Here is a 22,101-nt window from a genome sequence, read left to right as displayed (position 1 = left end):
ACTGCCATCTATCCTGAAACTTAGATACTCTTGGTCCAACTGGGTTAGTGCCCGACGAGGGCCAAATAGCATCAGTTCCATCTTTAAGGCATTCAAGCAAAGCCAATTGGTGGACATCCACTGCTTTATCAGTAGGTAAACCCTATTCACAGTTTGTTGGTCAGCATCGTAACACATGGCATCCTTGCCATCCTGAACGAGGGCAAGAAAACCATCCCGTTCCTCCCCTTCGGGAATATGATCAGCCGCGAAAGAAACAATTCCAGAGTGTGAGTGAAACGTGCTAAGACACACACAGAGTTGGCTGCCTGTAAAGCCATACCCCTTGAAGAAAACACTTTCTTCGCCCAGCCATCAAAAGGTTTGTCGTCTGTATCAGGAGGGATGGTAGGGTAAGACACCTGTTTTGCTGTGGCCGTAGCCGCCTGCACCACCAAACTCTCCGGAGTGGGGTGCGTAGTCAAGTAGCAGGGGTCGCTACTGGCTGAACGGTATTTTTTCGGCAACGACTTGCTCACTGCAGGGAGACTCTCCGGAGCAGTCCAAGCCACCGCAACCCTTCTCTGTAAAGCCATATGAAATGGCAGCACTGGGTCAGTGGGTGGACCTTGATCAAGGATATCTGTCAGGTCATCCTGCAGAAAATCCACTGGTGGCGCAGACCACCCCAAGTACTCCATCACGCTCGACATGAGACGCCGGTATGAAGACTCGGCCTGCGTGCCAGGCTCGGGCCTACCGAACTGAACCTCTGGAGAGGTGTCCAGACCTGCGGAGAGTCGCCCCTCGAATCGTCAGTCGAAAGCCCTGCGGATTTCGACTTTCAGGGGTTTGGAAACCCTACCTACAGATAGCTTCTTTCGCTCCCGCAAGGCCTTCGACGTGAAAGATTGGCAATCGTCACCGTCATCATTGGCGTGGTCCTCAATGAGGCACCAGAGGCAGATATTGTGCGGGTCCGTAAGCCACATCTTGGAACTGCAGTCCCAACACTTCTTGAAACCCGAACGCGGGTTAGAAGACGACGAAGACAGGATATCTTCTAAAACAACCAGGTTCGAAGAACCGATAGAAATCAGAAGAACCGAGGCACGCTGAGCTCTCCGAAGCGAGCACGTTTGCGGAAAAAACAGACCTGAGGCTACGGGCGTTGTGCGTCCTACTTATAAGATCCAGTGATGTCAGCTCGACGGAGGCCCTCGAGGACAGCGTATCGATGTCAAACGCGGGACGCATAAAAGAATTCTGAAGCAGCACAGCTGTGGTGATTACCCGTCATAGATGTGGAATACATCGGAGGAACAAATCCCCTCTAAACCTGTTGACTTAATCTTCTTAGTGCTCCCTAAGGGAACTGCGAAGGATTCTGCCCAACAAGAGCTCACATCCAAATGTTTTGGGACAGCATGGATAGCCCTGGAGAGTGTGCACCCCTGGTTTGTTTACGTAATACATGGCTGTGGTGCAGTCTATCAGAACTGTTTTCCCTTGTAGTTGAGTCTGAAAGGCCTTTAGTGCTTTGGACACAGCTAATAGCTCTAGCAGATTTATGAGTATGTCCAGAGAGTGGCTTCTACTGTAGGGGTGGTGAATGACTTCCCCTTCAAGAGGTTTTACCTCGACCACCACTGCAGCAAGAAAGGAGGGCTGGCGAGACAACTACCAGATCTTCCCATTGTCCACTGGCCTGACACCACTGGCCGTTGAGCCACTCTTGTGCATGGGACGAATGTGCGCGTGGGGAACCAAGTATATACATGATGCCATCATACCTAGCAGCCGCATGGCCTTGTGTACCGTCACCTCCAGACTGGCTACATATTGAGCGATCTGTAAAAGCATGTTCTGAACCCTCTCGGAGGGGAAGACAAGGCTGTCCTTCGTCCAGATTAGAGCCCCAAGAAATTGTTTTACTTGACTGGGGACTAGACTGGACCTCTTCTCGTTGATAGAGAATCCCAGACTGAACAGAAGTTCTATGGTCTTCTGGGTGTTAAAAAGCATGTGTCGTAAGAGTCCCCTGTTATGAGCCAGTCGTCGAGTTAAGGGTAAACCGGGACAGATAGTCTGCCCAGGTGTGCTGCCACTACTGCCAGGACCTTTGTAAACACCCTTGGCACCAAGGCAATGCCGAAGGCGAGAACCTTGAATTTTTAGTGCCTGTCCACTATCGTGAACCTTAGATATTTGCTGTGCGCTGGCAACATTGAAATATGCAAATATGCATCTTTCACGTCCAATGTTGCCATGTGGTACCCCGGTTTCAACAGTGGGATAACTTCCTGTAGCGTTACCATACAAAACTTGGTTTTATAAATTTCGCTGGGTGCAGGTCTAGAACAGGGCGCATGGTGAGGTCCTTTTTGGGTACAAGGAAGTACACTGAATAAATACCCATGTTTACCTGAAGAAAAGCGATGGCTTCTATGGCGTCCTTTCCCAGAAGTCTTTCCACCTCTTGAATCAGGATCTGCATATGGTCCGGCGTGAACGTGGCGGTCTGAACTGTGTTGGTCGGGCGACACGCAGTACCCATGGGCGACCGTCTATGACCCACTGGTCTGAAGATAGCCCCTCCCATGCCGCGAGGAAAGATGTTAAGCGCCCCCCCCGACTGGGGTGACATGGGAGGGGACATGGATCCATTGGTCATTTCTGACCAGAGGCTGCGGCTCCACTGGGGTTGCGGCCTCTGCCTTTGCCGCGTTGTTCACCCCTAGGTGGGTAGTTGGCGTATCTATTGGATGCTTGTCTAGAGTTCCATTTCCTGTATTGTAGTTATTTTGACCTGTACAAGATTGGTCTCGAAACGACCGACGAGAACCGCCTCCCCTCTGGGGGGGGGGGGGGGGGGGGAAGGCTTCTGAGTTATTTGTAAGGACTTAAGAGTCTCATGCTCTTTTTTGGCCTTCTCCAGAGCATCGTCAACCGCTTTAGAGAAGAGATTGTCTCTTCTATGGGTTTGTTAATAAGAGCGGCCTATGTTTCAGGCATGAACCCCGAGTTGCGGAGCCAAGCGTGCTGCTTGAGTAGTGTGCCCTGGGCCAAGGACTTGCCTGCCGTCTCAGCAGTGTCCAGAGTAATTATATAATCCGATTTACCGGCCTGCCCTCGGCCACGATGGTGAGTAGTCTGGACCTAGCAAGTTCAGGAACCTCCTGGAGACCTTCTTGTACAAGGTTCCATTGTACGTCTACATAAGTGGCCAACAGCGTAGGGTTAGTCGCTATGCGTATGGTGTATGCAGCTGCCGAGGTAACAAGTTTACCTAAGGCGTACAACCTTTTAGATTCCTTACCCGAAGGTGCCTCCCCCGTAGCAAGGGGTACCCCTGCCAGTTTCCGGGTGGTAGTGACTACCAAGGAGTTCTTCTTTTAACAGAGTTCAGGAGAGGAATGGCTTGGCTTGAGGGGTGTTTCTCTTTGAGAATGTCCTCCACAAAATCTTGTTTGGGTACCGCATCCTGGGTGGTGATCTTAAAGTGCTCTGCTGCCTTTCTTAAAATGGCATTGAAAGCCATGTGATCGTCCACAGGCGAGGCCTGACGGGCCAGGCTGGTGGGAGGGGAATCCAGGCATACAACATCAGTGTCCTGATCTTGCATAGGGAGTACCCATGGCTCCGTCTCCACTTGCTGGGTCTCCTTACAGTTGTCCATGGCATCCGTCTGGTCATTAGGGTAATCTTGCAAGAAGTAAGTGTCTTCTTCCTCGTCATAGAAGTCTTGGTAAGTGTCCATCTGGACCACATCTTCATGGCGGACAGACGCCGAAGGGTCTTGAGAGTCAAGATTTTTCATGGAAAAGTGAAGGCGACACCAAAAGAGGGACTTCACGTGATCCCTTAGGGGAAGGATGCACTGAATGCGAGACAATTCTTTCTAGATGGTCCATGCATCCTTTGAACTTTTCCCTGGTCCACTTGGAGGAGCCAGAAGGGGCAAAAGGTGGAAAAGCGTCGCCTTCTTCTCGTTGTCGTCAGAATTTGTCCCCAAGGGTGTTGGACAGAGGCTCCCAACTGTCCTCGTAAGTTTCATGAGCACTGGGGCGCCATGGCATGTCTTAAGACCTGTTCGCGGCACGCTCCATACTTTGACAGTGTCTTCGGTGTCAGCCCTACTGCCAAAGTAATCGTTGTGATACTATTCTCAATTTACCGCCTAGCGGTAGCTATTTCTCCTGCGGAAGGCTACGAGGCCTAGGAGTAGGTTTCGGATCTACCAGGGACTTGGGGGGCGCCAGACCGTCGGATGATCGCGCTTCGGCATCCAAACCCGATTTAGAGGTATCGGCCTTAGCTTTGGAGTGCTCAGTCGCAAGACGCTGCTGCAGATGCGGGGAAGGCTGCTGAACTACTATCAGAAGATTCAGTCGAAATTTTTGGCGGCCCTGTTGGCGCTTTCACCTTTTTCGATGGAACCGTCGAAAATTGGTAATGGGGTTGTGTGCTTAGTGTGTGGTTTCTGTACGTCCTTGTCGCCGGGTGTTGTCCCCAAAGCGAGCCTTACGTCAGGCCTAGAGGGGTCAGTGATGGGCATGGCGGACCTAGAAGCGTCCGCCACAAGGTCGTTGACATCCCACATGGATGTCTGGTCATCATCAGTGCCCGCGTCACTTTCGGCGGGTGTGGCGGAAGAGGGTTCAGCCCGCAACATAGCATACGCGGCCCACCGCTTTACACAGCACTCCTTAAGGGTCTTAGGACGAAGGAGCTTACAAGCTGCACACCGCTTCTCGTCGTGATCTGGGGGTAGACAAGAATTACACATCCGGTGCTCGTCTTTCCACGGGTATCTGACCCTACACTTAGGACAGAACCTAAATGGTGTCCTTTCCATACCAAAATGTTTAAACAAAGATGTCCAGACCTAGAGGGCAAAGGGGGAAAGAGGAGAGACGTAACTAAAGATATGGCCACCCCGACCCCACTCTCACTACTGTGTAGGCCGGCCAGAGGGCGCGGCCACGTGGATGGCTCAGCCACTGGATCTAGGCACCGAAATCCACCGCCGTATAAACATCCCGCAGTCTTCGCCAAAGTTGCTTGAATCGCTGTGATTTATGGGGAAATAACCGACAGTCGGTATAAAAGATAAACAATGTCTCTTAAGAAGAGCTCTGCGATAGAGTGACCAGTTATATGGGCGGAAAAAAAACAATCTGAGTGACATTCGGCGTGTGAGGGATTTTGGGTAAACTACACGTCACGATGGGGATAGTGTTACAGACATGCCTATGCCGATGTCCCCTTTCAGTCCCCGAAAGACAAGATGCAATACTCCGCGATTACCACTGGATGTCGAACCATATGCACAGCATGTGATTCTAAGCAGATTAACAAGCATCAGAAACTACTGTTTCCAAGAGCAGTGAAGTGAAATAGACTACTTACATTTGTAACTTTATAGACCCAGCACACACTATCTCACAATAGGATGCTGGAGGGGTTACTTCGTATCCCCTTGGTCTAGTTTCTCATGTAACATTTTTATGTTACCCTTTCTACAATTAATGGCTGGTGGCAGTGGTCAACTATTGTGGTTTGTTTTTACCACGTGCTGCGTTCGCAGCTGCAGGAAGGCACCCAAGGGTGCCATTTTTGTCAAAATAGCCTGGTCTTCCTTTTTCGACATTTTTGTGGAAAGGTCCTTCTTGAGATTTATTCTGCGCGACCAAAGGGACCAGGTTTGGTCCCTTTGTTCATCTAGTCTTTGGCGGGATTCACGAGTGAAGCCACCTCTGGCTCCAGAGTGTCTAGCAGGGGCAGGAAGTGAGGAGGTGCCCGAAACTCCCTGTGCTTAATCCCATTGGTTACATGAATGCACCCAAAAGATGATTGGCAGGCTGGCAGTCCGCAAAAGGACATCCACCCTGCTGTAAACCTGCATAAAAGGCGAGGCGTTTTGGCTTGGAAGGCAGAGTCAACCACTGGACGAAACAATCCGAAGGAGGACTTGGAAGAGACCCCTGCTTCAACTCCTGGACAGTTGGTTTGCCCGGTGAAGCCGTGCTGCTGTGCTGAATCTCCAAATTCGCCGCGACTAGAGAAGCCCTGCAATGACGACTTCTCCCCTTGAGTTGGTGGGACTAATCAACTCCAAAGTGAACTCGTCTGGACAGCCTCTCGGAGCTGGCTGTACTTCCTTGCTGCTGCAGGAAGCAAAGTGCCAAGATTGGCATGCATCAGTTTTAAGTCGGAGCCGAGCTTCTGGAAGTTCCTCCGGACTCCCAGGAAGCACGACTTACTGAGCATGAGCCGCCGCAACAGAGTGCTGGACCACAGATGCGAGGAAAGTCAAAAGTGGTAGCCGAGAACCGCAGTGCTGCTATTTGCTGAAACGCAAGGAGCTGAAACCGCGAAGAGCCACTGAATTGAAGTTTGCCCTTTGCTGTTGCTGACCGTCCCATTGCAGTGCAGGAGTCCCCAGAAGACCTCCCTCTTGTCCCCACGATTGAGGCCCAGGTACAACAGGATCTGCAGTGCTGCACAGGAACAGAAGCCAGCTGGAACCATTTCTTCTAGCCCAAGGTACTGTACAGTCTAAGAGAACTTACCTCATGTTGTGTAGTTTTACTTGTTCTCAGTTGAGACTTGTCTTGGTTGCGTCTGTAGAGTTGCTAACGGCTTCTTTACCTCACAAGCCTAAACAGCTTGTGGCCCTACATTGATTCTTCTTTTCTACAAAGACTTCTACATTGTGCAAGACTTTTACGTACCTGCAAGACGTTCTTCAGCTCACCTAGACTTTTGCCCAATTAGCATTGGCTGGCCTGGCTCCCTGAATGACTTCTTCCCTCCGACTGTGTTTTTGTCTTCCTTCCAGGAATGGGTTCATTTACTTTGCGTTTGTGGTTTCAAAAGTACTTACCTTCTTCAGAATATTTGTGTGATCTCTTGTTTTATTCTAATAACCCTTTTCTTTGACACTCATAACAGTATTGCTCTAAATGTACCAGCCATAAATTAATGCCCACAGTGTCCCAACTATTTAAGTCACCTGAGGGTGTAGGAAGGGGTAGGAAGTGTGTGTTCCATCCCAATGGGTATTTGCTGATTTAGAGAAACTGGAGTGTATTTTGGAGTGTATTTGTGCATTACTATTATGTTGCCCCTTCTGAAGAAGGCTTATTCAAACTGACTTAAATAAATTCATAATTATTTAATCAAGAAACCTTGAGTGTAAGTATTTATACCTGTCATTGTGAATCTCTCTGCAACGCTCCTACTGCTCACATAGTAGTACAGACTTATACAAAAGGTTGGGTTCCTATTGCCAGGAGGTCAAGGTTGTTGTAGTGCACCCAAAGAGTTCTGCACCAAATCTTGCCCGACAACTCCTCACTTCTACATTTAAAAAAAAAAAAAGAACAAGACCCTCCTCTTCATAGAATGGCTCCTCCCTAACACCAAAGTCCACACACCCTTCCTTTCCCACCTAACCGGAGACTGGGTGATCTGCTCGCCAGTGTCCTTCCCTGGCTGCTTGTAGATTCCCTCATTGCCAAATCTCCTACCCTCCCCTGCCAAACCCTGCTTCCTTGTAGCGATGCCTTGCCCTCTGGTTTTCTCATCATACACTTTGCCCTATGAGTTTTAAGGCGCTCAGTTGCTTCCCGAAGCTAGGTCCGCACTCAATAAATACCCTAATAATAACAGTAAGGCAACTATATTCATCAGAGAAGGAACCGTACCCCTTATTAGAAAGTCAGTGTACACACACACATTAAAAGTGGCATTTATTGATTGGGACTCCAGAATACCTTGGTAGGCATTCTTACCGTACACATATATACTGCTACTATCCAGAGTCTTAATCATGTTCTGGGTGTCATTTTCATCAGACAAAATCGGTGGTCTCTGCATCTTTTTATTCTTTCATCTACCTATCTCACACACCTAGAACAAACGTATTCACTTTAAGGTCCTTTAGAAATGTGAAAATATTTCCAAGGATACCGTCTATGCTGTTACCCACTTGCCAAACGGCAATGTCAGTTTTTCCACCCACATTTGTTTGTTGCTTTTTATTTTGACCACAAACATGTAGATGGTAAGTTGGGGTAAGGTATATAGAAAGGGGACGGTGGAAGAAAGGGGTCTCCCACCACTGCTTCTGATAAAAGAAAACACTAAATCAGCCCCACAAAAACAAATATATACCAAAATCGGCAAAATTGACGTTCAGCGAAAAAACAAACCACAACGATTGGTAAATTGTCATGATCCCCATCTACTCCTAGGATTAGTCACACTACACATGCCCCAGTTTGATATACAGTTGAAATGTCTTCTCACGCTAGAAATCTTACCTTTCCAAATATCCTTGGACATTGTCATAACCATAAAACTTTGCCAAATGAATAAGCATTCCAGTAGCACATCGGCCATCCCTCTTACGACAGAAACTGCAGTTGCAAATGCCACGGCAAGAAGGGCAGATCCAATCCTGCATCATATTTGGGGAAAATGTAATAGTTTACAAAGAGCAAAATGTAGATCATGTTTAAGTCAACTACGTTTAGCGTCTACCTACAGGATCAAGCAGGGCTGTTCGAACATCTTCCCCATAGCGATTACGAAGACAAGGGCCACAAAACTGCCCTCTCACACCACCGCAGCCTTCATTTCGACAAACCGTCTTTGTATCAATGGTCTTCTGACGGCATTGGTGACATGTGCTTCCCTTTAAAAAAACAGGAAAGTATTTTTTTTAAAAGCTGCCCTTCATTACCAATATTTATTGTTACAGCTCCTTGGAAATGAAAACAAATGTATGATACAAGACTACAAAGTAGCACAAACATTAAATTACTGATGGCAGAAAAGACTACTCCAAAAATCATCTCTTAACTTTAACATTTTGTTATGACATCCCGAAAGTATAATGGGGAACGAAACTGATCTCATCTTCTAGAAGTAACCATTGTCCTGAAGATGGCCCAATACCTATCTTACTGACCACCAGTGACATAGGTGGTACACCCGTAAGGGCCGAAACATGTCGAGCGATAAAGGAAAACTAAAAATATTTTTTCCTACGTCATATGCATATTCATAATACCCGTTATGCTAGAAGAAGATTTAAGCTATAGAACCCCTTTTTTGTAATAGGATCATGCTGGTTGAATGGTATGATTGATGATCATTAGAGGAAAATGTTGGTAATGTTTTTTAATATGTTTTTATGAAAAATTATTAAAGAGATTTATGTTTTGCAAAATTGCAGCCAGCTTCAATAATTGCCCCCATTAAGGTGTTTACCCTGCCAACTATTTAAACAGGAGCCCGCCACCCAAACCTGTGACACATACAGGACCTCTAGAGAGGGGTAGTCAATCTGTAATGTACTTGTTCTTCTTTAGACTCCCTTCGAACAGATTTTACCCCCCCCGTTAACAAAAATTAGGGAGTACCCAATCATTTATTCATAACAAAAAAGTGACATAACCAGAGCTCAGAAGAGTCAATAAAAAAAAATACAACAGCTGAAAAGGGTGAATGGCAACAACCAGACATCATATTCCACTAGCTCGCCCCGCCCCGCCCCTCCCCCAGTCAAACCACTTGTCCTTCTCTGCAAGAAGCAATGAATTCCCTTGCCTGGTTCATGGGATAGGCAAGGTGTGACTAAGGGGCTGGGTACCACCCTAAGCCAGAATCTGTTGGGTCTTGTAATTGTACGGGGAAGTTACCCAAGGCAACCAGCTCTGGTCCCCGTCACATGGCAAGAGACAATTGTTGTGCTAGAAGGATAAAACCTCCCTACTAAGTGGTGCTTTAGGGCAAGCAACTCCCAACAGCTCACCCTGTAATAAAAGCCCATGGAAATCCTCAGAGGAGCCAATGCAGGTCCTCCCCAGCTGAGAAAGCCCCAGGCTTGACAAAAGAAGCTTCCCCTTAAGAGACCGGTTTACTCACACTGGTCAGTAACAAGTATTAGATAATCTTGCCACCTAACCTGGCACATCAAAGTCGTCTGACAGTTTGAGACCCACAGATTGCTGCAGTACTGTGGATACAACGATGTGAGTCTGTCAATTCCCAAAGGCTGACATTTCAGCGCTTGAAGCACCATTTCAGCCACATTCTACAGCAGGGGATTCTACTGCCAGGGATGTAATATTGCTAATTCACTGCACGCCCACTGACACAGAGAGGGGCCTAATCTTGCCCAGTGCTTTCACGGCCAGAAGCAAACCACATGCTAAAATGTTTTTTTACAAAAATAATAATAAATGAAGGGATTATTGAAGCAGGGGCAGAAGCATGAGGTTGAGGGGGATAACAAGTAAGATCAAAAATCGTTGGTAGGTCAAATATAGACTTGACCCAGCCCCTTGAACTCAAAGCAGCCACAGGAAGGACAACAAATTGAGCCTTCACCACAAATTGAGCCTTCACCTAGTTATCAACACGCGCAGACTGTAAATGCTTTTTAATTTTGCAACTTTGACATCAATGGACCTGCTAGCTATTTTGCCATGTCTGGAACCCTTACCTGATGGAGGCAAGTAAAGCCTTTTTGCTTCACTCATGTTGTGCTGCAGGGGTACTTTGTATCCTTTTTTCTTTGTGTTCTGGAACATCTTTATTACGTTAGGATGTGACAGTGGAACAGTGTCCTGCATTTCTTTTTTGGGGGCACTACTGTTTTTAACCTCAATGTCATTTTGAATACCATAAACTCAAGATGGCAGTGCCATGTGGTTTAATCCATAGCCTTTTGCCATCTTGTTCAGACTTTTTCTTACCTTCTCAAATCTGGAAATACCATACAAGCTAATACATTTTGCGGGATCCGGCTTGGATTCTGGGACAAAGTACTTTGTACATCAGACCTGGTGGATAAGGGGCTGGCACTAATGCCCCTCACCACCCTGTCTCACCCTCCCCCCACCCATCAGCATCCATGCCAGACCAGGTCTGTTGGGCAGGTGTAGGGTTTGAGGCTGTCCAGGATTGGACAGCCCTTACTTGTGTGAATGGTACATGTCCTTGCCATTAGTGGGATGGGGCAGCCTCAGCCCGAAATGTTGGACAAGAGGGCAAGGTGGAGTCCTGGTGCCAGAACCAAGACCCCAAAGAAGGAGACAGCACTGAAAACCCACAAGACCGGTGCTACAGACAACTACCATTGTCAAAGCCATCCGCTGGTGAAACCAGATGGCTCGTGATGCGAACAAAGTGCTTTGACCCTTGGACCAACTAGTCCTGACCCCTGCACCAGAAGCACATCAGAAAATCAGCCATTGTGATTGCATGGGCACACACACAGTCCACTCCCTAACACGATCTTACCCCGCTGTGATCGAGGGAGTTCAAGCAAAGGATCCCCACCCCTATTGTGGTGGGATTGAAAGTGTAGCACTAAAATGTTTACTTCACTTCAACATCCAAAAGTAGTTTTAAAATGCATTCTTTTACTAATGTATTGGCTTTGCCAAAGCTAGTGCGGGTGAACTTCTGTGAATTCCCACCTTCCTCTCAGGAAAGTACTTGAAGTTTGTCTCTGTTGGGGCACTAGGCCAACTTGCTGGATAGAGAAGGACTGCTGACTTTTGGTGCCCGTCTTCTACTTGCAAGGCAAGTTACATGGTTTATGTTTTGATGCACTGTTCTTCACTTGATTTGCTAGGGTTACTGCTTTACTTGAGTTACCCTGTTGTACTTGTTCAAGTGTAGGTGGGCTCACTTTGAGATGTCCAACTGTGCATACAAGTGCGTTGGGGAAAGTATGCTTTATCAATTTATACCTGCAGGGGTTGAACCTGGATTCATGGAGCAGGAGCTGAAAGTAGCTCCTGGGAGCAGAGGATTTTCGCAGGAACTATTAAAATAAAGTCCTAAACCAGTACCTTCGTGCCCCATGTAATGTGGTACATGCTCATCCACTCCTGCGTTTTTCTTTGCATTCTGGAACTTGTAGTTTTGCTTTTGCCATCACAAATTGGGCATAACAAGTACCAGAATACAAAAATACTTCTCCCACTTGCTCATTACCTATCACTATTGGCCATTGTCATCACTCAATGTATCTTCTTTTTATTGTAATTTTCCTCTACTGTTGTCCTGTGCGCACTCCTCTCTCTGCCGTAGTCTCTCAAAACCCTGTTTGGCTCCTCTCTGGTGCTTGCACTCGCACTTGTGCATCTCCCCAGCTGCATCTTTACACAGCTAGGTGCATTGGCAATTTTTTTAATCAATTGGTACTTCAGTTACTACATCTATTGTGTTGTGCTGTTGCCTGCATTCATTTCCATTACTCTGGTGTTAGGATGCAGCAGAATACATGCCAAAATGCCCCCATTACATTTGGGAAACTGTAGTCAAATTACATTTTTTATTTGTAATCTGGGGTGTTGTGAAGATGGATTTCTAGAATCTGGCCTGGTGGATAGAGTTTAGGTGGCCTCCTAGTTAGTGAACAGGGAACTCGAGAGGTTAGCCAAAACCGAATCCAGGTAAACGTGGAGAGCAGGTGTGCGCGAGTTGGGTCCGGGGGCCCTCAATGAGTCAACACAATACAATACACAATAATTCGATTTAGACAGGTATGTATAAAAAAAATGTTTATTCTAAGCCTTCTACACAAACACTAAAAACAACAAAAAACTAGCAGATATCGCACAATACTCAAACATTTACATTCACCATAGGTTCTTAGAATGCAAATGACTTAATCAACACAGGAGGCAAGTAAATTAATGCAGGAAAGGTGTAACCAAGTCACAAGTGAATTCTAACCTCAGCAGTCCAATCCCCAAGATGAATGGGGCCTTGTGCCTAAAAGACACGGAAGCCACAATGTTTCTCCCCAGAATGTAGTCCGAGATTAGAATACAGAGCGATTGGTTCCCAATGCTACCGTATGGAGGACGGTGGGGGGCACCATTGCCTCGGCAGATTCCTTTGGCCGGATTGTAGAGCTGGACGAAGCGCTCCGTCGTTTGTGCCACTGCGAGAGTACAACTAGGTGGTGCTGCAACCGTAACCTCTTGGTTCATGCTCGCATTCCAGCTGCCATTGCAAGTAGACTGTTGAGGGGTGTCGCTGGCTGCCAGCCACCTGTGGTCCTGTGAAGGGGCTCCCTTACCCAGTGTGCACCCCATGGAGGAGTTTTGGGAGGCGATTGGCATTACAAATGCCATATCAAGAGAGCAAGACTCAAGAGTGAAAGAGGGAGATAAGAGTGTGGATGCTGTTATGATCCTCCAGATGGCGTCACTTCTCCCTAGAAGGGAGCCCCTTTCCATAAGTCTAGGGAAGGGCGGCCATTACATTTGTTTTTATTTATTTTATTGGGCTTTCGCAAGATGCTTATACATCAAGGAAATTGTGTTTCAAAGCACCTACAGGGCAACGGGAAGAAAACAAGGGAAACAGCAGGACAATGGAATATGCAAAAAAAACTAGAAAGAGCGGTACTACTAGGCCTTGTGAACATTTGGATTGTGCAAGTGCAGGGAGAGAGGAGGGACAAGGGTAAGTGCTAGAGGATCCACAGAGGGGTGAAGTGCCAAGGAGATAGTTTCAAGGCAAAAGGTAAGTGCAAGAACCATTAGTCCCACTAGGGGTGGTAAAATGCGGGAGGACCTCATGGGAAGGAACGCCCCTCCTGGGGATTAGGACGCGAGTCTGGGACATGGTCCCTTTATTTCCAGAACCCATGGGGCAATAAATAACTCCCAAACCTGCTCTACCGATGATCCATTCTGAAATCATGTGTACAGGGCCAAAGGATCCTGAGCATGTTACAATCAAGTAGGAAGAGTGCTCGACCAGCTGTTGTCAATCAAAATGACGTTAGGCCAGGGGAGAATGGTGAAGGGAGAAGACTGGACCAGCATAATTGAATCCGAGAGAAAGGGTGGTGGCGTGAGTTGTGGTGGGTGAACTGTGCAGTCCGGGAACGAGGCAGACACCTCCAGCGCTGGCCTACGATGGAGCCTCGTAGAGGATCTCTGAGAAACAGGCAGTAGTGCAAGCAATGCACTTCCTGGAAGGGCCGAGCGATCGGGTCTGCACCAAACTCCCGAACTGCCTAAGATTGTGGGTTGCGAAGCCAAGCAGGCCCAGTGTTAGGGAGAATTCTCAGAAATGTGCCAATTCCTTCTACCTTAGAGACCCCCAGAAACTTTGCTGGATTTTGAGGACTTGATTTTTTTAGCCTGGAGAAAGCAAAACCCTTTTCCCCACTCATGTATTTTAATATGATTTCTTAACTCTGTTTCTTTTGGTTGTGGAGTCTGACAAACTCCATAGGCATCTTTTACATTGCGGCACACAGCACCTTTAGTGCAGTGACACAGGGAAGTCCCTTAGATTTCCCCAAGGTTTAAATACCTTCTCTGGGATAAACTACTGTTTCCCAGAGCAGTAAAGTGAAATTGACTTTATCTACATTTGTAACTTCCTAGACCCAGCACACACTTTTACAAAAGGGTGCTGGAGGTATTACCTAGTATCCCCTTTTGTCTAGCTTCTCATGTAACCTTTCCTCACTGTATGGCTGGTGGCAGTGGTTTTGTTTTTACTACCGTGGTGTGCATTTACTGCGGGCTGTGTTCGCAGCTGCATTAAAGCACTCAAGGGTGGCAATGTCAAAATGGCCCCGGTCTTCTTTTTTCGCCATTTCTTTGTGGAAAGGCCCTTCTTGAGATTTACTCTGCGCACCAAACCAGGTTTGGTCCCTTTGTTTGTTTTGTCTTTGGCGGGATTCAAGTGTGAAGCCCGCCTCTGCCTCCAAAGTGTCTGGGGTACGCAGGAAGTGAGGGAGGTGCCCAAAACTCCCTGTGCTTAGTCTCCTATGAGACCCAAATGCACTCTGATGATTGGCCGGCTGACTGTCCAGCAAGGACAGTCACCCTGCTGGGTGACTTCACAGCTAGGCTGGAATGAAAGGGAGAGAACTGTATAAAAGGAGAGTCTTTTGGCTTGGAAGGCAGATTCGACCACTGGACAAAGGAACCACCAGACTCTTTCCCACCAGACTGCCCAGATTGCGTGATTGGTCACTTCTTGAACTCGCTAGCTAACATAGAAAACCCCTTACTTCTCGAACTCGCTAGCTGACATAGAAAACCCCTTACTTCTCAGTTACAGACATTTCCTTTCTAGGCGCGACTCACCATGGACTCTAAAGAACTCCTAACTTAAAACAGTGTTACTTACTTGATATTGTGGCATCTTCTGCTTTGCAAAGTTGTTTAACTGCGAGTGCTGCTTTTTATCTTTGCTTTTTAAAAATAAAGATCATATTTAATTAAATAATATAGCGTGTGGACATTCTTGGACTTGGTATTAAGCAATAAACCCCTAGCAGGAGGGGCATTACCACTTCAGGTAATGCCCCGGCGCCCATAGTTAACAAAGGCCCTGTGGCAATATCTGAAGTGGTAATGCGCTCCCTGTGAGGGGCTCATTTGCCATTAGTACCCTGGCCCATAAAACCGGAGTACTAAAAGGTTTTTTTTTTCTGTTCTGAAATGCTTCGGCGTTTCTCGAAAAGAAAAAAAAAGAAAAGAAGAGACATGCACGCCAGGGAAGGGAAACCAAAGTGGAGCGAAAAAGCAGTTAAGTGGGAAGGGGGGGTGACTGGAGGGGAAGGGGGCGAGCAATTACATGATTCGACGGCGGGTGAAGATGGTGGCCTCCAGCTGTGAGGCGGCTCGGAGCAGTGGGGGACGGATGACTGACATGTAATTCCAACGTTCCAAGCCTCCTCATTGGTTGAGAGGCTGCCACAACCCCCCACCCCACCAGGTACTAATGTAAAGTGGGCACTGAACCGGCAAAACAACTAAATTATTTTAGTCTTGGCTGCTCAGTGCGGCTATCACTTGGTGAGCTTGAGGGAATCACCAGGAGTACCAGAGTGAGAAAGATCTACCCGAGAACCCAGCGCACATGGGCTTAAAACAGTGACCAATCGGTCTGTGGACATAGGTTTCAGTGGCTTCCAAGGACCTTTTACTCCAGGAGTTAGGGTCCAGCCTTTCAATGGGTTATCAGCAGCAGTACACTGTGCATGGTGTACGTACCTTAAAAAATACCATCGGTTTTGGGCAAAGAATTAACTCCAAATGACAGGGTTTCCCTGCGGCTACAAAAAGGTGAGTAGACAACTGAAAAACCCTACAACGAACAGTGGCGTGGCGTGATGTTTCGACTATGAACAAGTGCATTGTAGGAGTGCAGCCAGGGAAAACAATGGCAACTGTTCTATATGCAGCAGATCAAACGGAATTTCTTCATATTATGAACTTCAAAGTACAGTAAAAAAAAAAAATAGGTTTGATTAATCAAGGGCCAGTTCCCATATTCACCCCATCAAAAAACAAAACACAAATACAGGGATAATATAGCAAGGTCTAAGCAGATTTCTGCATGAAAGAGCAGAATGCTTACCAGAAATTTGTCATAAACTTTATCTTTAACTGTGACGGCTACGTTTTCCAGTTCATCCTCTGTGATGTCCTCCACAGAACGGGCAGCAGTGCATTTAGAGGAGGAACGCCGTTTGTAATGCTCCTCCCTTTCTTCCTGTAAAAGAGCAACATTAAGTGGGAGATGTGTTAGGCAGAAAAATTAGAAGAATCGCAAATAACTAATCACCAATTACCCTCCCAGTTAGGACCCAACTGACTTCAAATTGCTGCATTTTTGAGCAAAGAATGTTCTGGTCTGGATATTGGCAAAGTGACAGACACGAAATGTGAAAATCAAATTCACAGAAATCAGATCGCAGCATGTTCCCTAGTCCTGATGTCATACCAAACTCGAGCAAGGAGGACAAAGGGTGATTTTTTAAATGTTGGATTGAGTAAAGACTGCCAATACAAGAATCTCAAAGTGAGTTTGTACTTCGTTACCTTTTCCTGCTACCCCCAGATTTGCGGGGAAGACTTAAATAATGAGTTGGATAGAGAATGGTCCAATTGGAACACTGACCTAGCCAAAATGCGTATCAAAAGGAGTCGCCCAAATTGAAGGTTTAAGCATCCATAAAAGAAAGCTACAAAAAAAAAAAAAACATACATAAGGAGCTGTCCAGTTGAATGACCTATGTATGTCTTCAATAGGATAGAAGATTGTGGGAGACAGGTTAAAGAACCTGCTATAGTTTTTCAAAGAGTGGAGACCAAGTACCTGGTCTGTTTTGGGGACACTTGACGCTCAAAATCACGCACTCCAAATCACAGAATCCACCACTGGCCAGATGAAAAGCATGTATACAGAAAACTAAAACATGGATTTGCGGGTGGAGTGCTGGGCAGGTGGAAGAGCATGGAACAGCACAGACTGGGATCCTATTACAGAATATTGGAAGGGGTTTCTCAAGGCCATGTTTTTTAAACCTGGCTGACAAACCAAATAACAGGTCTTCCATAACACCCCTTTCCCTTAAGGAAATCCAGTTTGGAATGCAGGGTTACCATTACCCATGTAGGGTCAGAGAAACTGTGGAAAAGACCTTAGCACCCCAAATATGCCCATAACATAGCAGATAGCCCAACCCCTCCTCTCAATAACAATAGAGGGAAACCATCACAGCCTCCCCGCTCTCCAAAAGAGTAGCCCACATCATTTGGTCACAGGATTGAAGTACAGCTTTTCTTTGGTACCAGAGATTCCTTTAAATCTCACCACGCTCTGTAAGGGGTAGGGTGACAGAGCAGCTCAGGATTAACTCTTAGGTGGTGAGGGGTGGTCAACAGGTAATGTTTTTCCTATCCGTTTTTAAAGAGGCCAAGAGCAAGCAGTTTTAGGAAGGGTTTTGCAGAAAAGGTCTAAAAAAAAAAAAGAAGGCCCGTTTATGGAGTTTAGGAAATCGAAGACACTTCGAGTTCGACATAAAGCCCACTTTCCACACATGTGGTAGCCCCTTGTACTATGTGGTGTGGTTTATTCTCCCAGCAATGTTTTTTTATCATAAGTCGGACGGTGTGTGGCTCTGTGGTTGAATGCTCTGTCTAAAGAGGCCTTGGGAATCCCCAAGGCAAGAATAGCCCCCACATGTGCCCCCAGAGTTTCCCTCTCGGTTAGTCATGTGGTTAGACTTGTGGTGACTTTCACATATGTAAACCACTGGGGCGGACTCCATTCCTTGCTGGGTCATCTTGTTGACCCCCGCTTCCATTCATGAAGATGGAGGTTGGAAATATTGCCTCAAAGAGCAGAGGTGTCACACGACAATCCCTTTCTTTCTATATGTGAGAAGTAGCCTTCTTTGGCAAGTGGATGCGTGTCCCCCAAAGACTGGGGACTGTAGTCCGCCCGATACCAGTTCTGACTGGCATATGCAGGTGCAGAGAGTTGGGGAGAGTTTTCATTTATGTGCCAATTCCCTTTAACCTTGGAAACCCCCAGCTCTTTTTGCTGGACTCAAAATGTGTACTCCTCAAGCGAGTGGGACCTTTTTCTTCCTCACTGTTTTCCCGACTATGATCATCTATGTTCCTTAATGTGTTGTGGAGTCTACCAGACTGCATAGGCATCTGTTTTTGCATAGTGACACAGAACCTTTTGTGCAGCACCACTGAGAAGTCCCTTGGATTTATGGTAACTACATTTTCTTGGGTGAACTGTTCCCAAGTAAAGTAAGATGGACCCCTGTCTTAGGAACAAGTTACTTACCTGTAACTGTTGTTCTCCAGCATGGGTCTGGCATGGATTCACATGCTCATGAATATTCCCCGTCGTCAGGCTGGGAATCCTCGGTAAAGAAAAAACCAGTATCAGTTTCGTTTCTGATCTGTCTTTCGTAGTAATAACCAATCACTGGTCTCTGCGTCATACTGACCACAGCCAATGACTGCCCTCTACCTAAGCACCGCCTCTGGCAGCCATCTTCAGATTTGGAAGCACGTGAAGTGGCAGTATGACCAAGTGAAGAGCCGCAGAGGGGTAGGCGGGAGGGTTCGCATGTGAATCCATGCCAGACCCATGCTGGAGAACAACAGTTACAGGTAAGTAACTTGTTCCTTCTCCAGCATGGGGTCTGGCATGGATTCACATGCTCATGAATAAAGAATACATAGCAGTACACACATGCACAACCACGGGAGGTGGCAAAGGCTCAACATTAAGCATCACATCAACTCAACATTAAGCATCTTACCTCCTCACCAGGCTCACCTCAGGCGAACAGGTTGCGCAGCACTGCTTGGCCGACCCTGGACTCCTCCCTGGAATCCCGGTCGACGCAGTAGAATTTCGTGAAGGTGTGCGTCGACCTCCACGTAGCAGCCCTGCATATGTCCAGCAGGGGCACACCAGATAGGAACGCCGTGGTAGCTGCGATCGCTCTGGTGGAATGGGCTCTCGGACGGCCAGGCAGCGGTCGGTTTGCCAACCGGTGACAGTACATGATACAGCCGGAGAGCCATCTGGAGATGGAAGCCTTCGAGAGAGCCTTCCCCTGATTGACAGGTCCAAAGTTCACAAAGAGATGTGACGTCTTCCGAAAACCTTTCGTGCGGTCCACGTAGAACTTCAGCGCTCTAGCTACATCCAGCGAGTGCAAAGTCCTCTCAGCCGGCGACGAAGGCGACGGGAAGAACACAGGTAACACCAAGGGTTCGTTGAGATGAAAGTCCGACGGTACCTTGGGCATGAAGGAGGGGTGCGTCCTGAGCACTACCCTCGTGTCGTGGAAAGTCAAGTACGGGGCCTTGCAGGAAAGGGCCTGGATCTCTCCCACTCGTCGTGCGGAGGTGATGGCCACGAGAAAAGCTGTTTTCCACGATAGAAACTTCAACGGGGCCGAGTGCAGAGGCTCGAACGGAGGTCCCATAAGTTTGGTCAGCACCACGTTGAGCTCCCACGCCGGGGCCGGAGCCTTCACCGGCGGGAACGATCTGAACAGTCCCTTCATGAACTCTTTCACCAGACGATGAGACCACAAGGACGTCCGGCCCGTGGTTCTGGTGTATCGGGAGATCGCAGCAAGATGAATCTTGATGGACGCGTGTGCCAGACCAGCTTTGGCCAGCGTCAGCAGGTACGGCAGCACTTGGGGAGCCGTAATCCTGCCGTAATCCGTAGAGGGTTAATCTTCTGTGCGTGGCACCAGACAGAAAACCTCTTCCATTTGTGTCCGTAGCATTTAAGAGTCGAGGACGCCCTGGCCTTTGCAAGAACCTCTCTGCAATCGGCCGGTATGTCGTATCCTCCAAACTCTAGCGCTGCAGGAGCCAGGCCTGCAAGTTCAGCGACTTCGGGACGTGGTGGAGGATGGCGCCTCCTTCCCTGGAGAGTAGATCCGCGTCCGCCGGCAGCTTGATTGGCGGGGACGCCGACAAGTCCAGAAGGTCCGGGAACCATATCTGCCTCGGCCACGCAGGTGCGACGAGGATCATCCTGCACCGTGACCTCTTGAGCTGGTTGACGAGCCGGATTAGCAGAGGCAAGGGAGGGAACGCGTAGAGGAACAGGCCCTCCCAGGGGAACGAGAAAGCATCGCCCATGCTCCTCGTCTGGGGAAACCTGCTGGCGAACCTCCGGCACTTGGTGTTCGTCGCCGTCGCGAACAGGTCGATCTGGGGTGTGCCCCACCGTCGGAAGAGGCGATCCACCAGATCCTGCCGTAGTTCCCACTCGTGGCACGAGCGCAGCTCCCTGCTGAGTGAGTCGGCGATGGTGTTTTTTATCCCTGCCAGATGAAACGGCACCAGAAGAATCCCTTGGGCGACGGCCCAATGCCACAGGTCCTGCGCCTCCTTGGACAGCGCTGGGGACCTGGTTCCGCCCCGTTTCCTGATGTAAAACATGGTGGTGGTGTTGTCGGTGAAGATCCTCACCACCTTGCCCTTGAGGGACGGAAGGAAGGACCTGAGGGCCCAAAACACTGCACGGAGCTCCAGGACGTTGATATGCAGGGACTTCTCCGTCGGGAGCCAGAGTCCCCTTGCGTGCAGATTTTCGGTGTGCGCTCCCCACCCTTCTAGGGAGGCATCCGTGGTCACAGTCACCTGGTGGGCTGGGGTCTGGAAGTCCATGCCCGCCGTCAGATGCGCGCGGGTGCCCCACCACCGTATCGCTCGTCGGAAACTCTCGTCGAGCTTGATCCTTTCCTCGAAGCTGCCCGTCGTCTGGATCCAGCGCGCATCCAGGAACTCTTGCAACGGGCGCATCCGGAGCCTGCACATGGGAATGAGGTAGATGCAGGAAGACATCATCCCGAGGAGGGACTTGATGGACCTCACCTTGGCCGCGTCGGCCACCAACATCCGTTGCACCTTGCCCAGGATGGTCCTGGTCCTCTCCTCCGACGGGGAGGCCAGAAGGGACACTGTGTCGAGCCTCGCTCCCAGAAACAGTGCGACTTGCGCGGGCACCAGGTGGGATTTGGCGTAGTTCACGGAGAATCCCAGGTCCGTGAGGAGTTGGACGGTCCTTGCCGTGTGGACCACGGCGAGCTCCCTCGTCTTGGCGCGGATGAGCCAGTCGTCCAGGTAGGGGTAGACGTGAATCCCCTCGCGGCGCAGCTGCGCCGCCACCGGTGCGAGGCACTTGGTGAAAACCCTGGGTGCCGACCGCAGTCCGAAGGGAAGGGCTTTGAACTGGTAATGACGCCCTTGGACCACGAATCTGAGGAATTTTCGGTGCCCCTTTAGGATGGGAATGTGGAAGTAGGCATCCTCCAAATCCAACGACGATAGGAAGTCTCCTTCCTCCAGCTGACCCAGGACGTGCTGGAGGGTGACCATCCGGAACTTCTGCGCCTTGATGAACTTGTTCAGGCGTCGCAGGTCCAGGATGGGGCGCCATCCTCCCGTCTTCTTCTTCACGAGGAAGTAACGCGAGTAGACTCCGGAGCCCCGAAGCCTCTTTGGGACGAGTTCGATGGCGCCCTTTCTGAGCATCGCCTTTACCTCCAGGAGAAGTTGAGGGACGTGAAGTTCTTTCCTGGCCACGGGGGGGACGCGCGGGCACCTTCTTTGAAACTCGAGCGCGTGGCCCCGGGCCAGGGCGTCCAGCACCCAACGGTCGGTGGAGATGGACTCCCACACGCTGACGAAGCCCGCCAGCCGGCCTCCCACCGGGGTGCTTCGGTGGGGGCCCGACCCCACGGCCGGTTCAATCCTGCTTGGACGCGGC

At 48.7% G+C, this 22,101-nt stretch overlaps 1 protein-coding gene across 2 annotated transcripts in view; it reads right to left on the bottom strand.

The window, feature by feature from the left end:
• The window catches only part of CDCA7L (cell division cycle associated 7 like), a 185,969-nt gene that overhangs the window by 57,271 nt on the left and 106,597 nt on the right, over positions 1–22,101 (bottom strand). For both annotated transcript variants that reach the window (XM_069648251.1, XM_069648252.1), the window contains 3 exons: positions 16,408–16,542; positions 8,534–8,683; positions 8,310–8,446 (listed from right to left, as the gene is read on the bottom strand). In XM_069648251.1, coding sequence (XP_069504352.1) covers positions 8,310–8,446; positions 8,534–8,683; positions 16,408–16,542 — 422 coding nt within the window. The remainder of the gene's footprint in view (positions 1–8,309; positions 8,447–8,533; positions 8,684–16,407; positions 16,543–22,101) is intronic.

Source organism: Ambystoma mexicanum, chromosome 2q (assembly GCF_040938575.1).
Source record: "Ambystoma mexicanum isolate Mex_15411 chromosome 2q, UKY_AmexF1_1, whole genome shotgun sequence".
NCBI lineage: Eukaryota > Metazoa > Chordata > Amphibia > Caudata > Ambystomatidae > Ambystoma > Ambystoma mexicanum.
The sequence above is the reverse complement of the archived record's forward strand: the minus strand, read 5'-3'. Positions and strand labels throughout refer to the sequence as shown.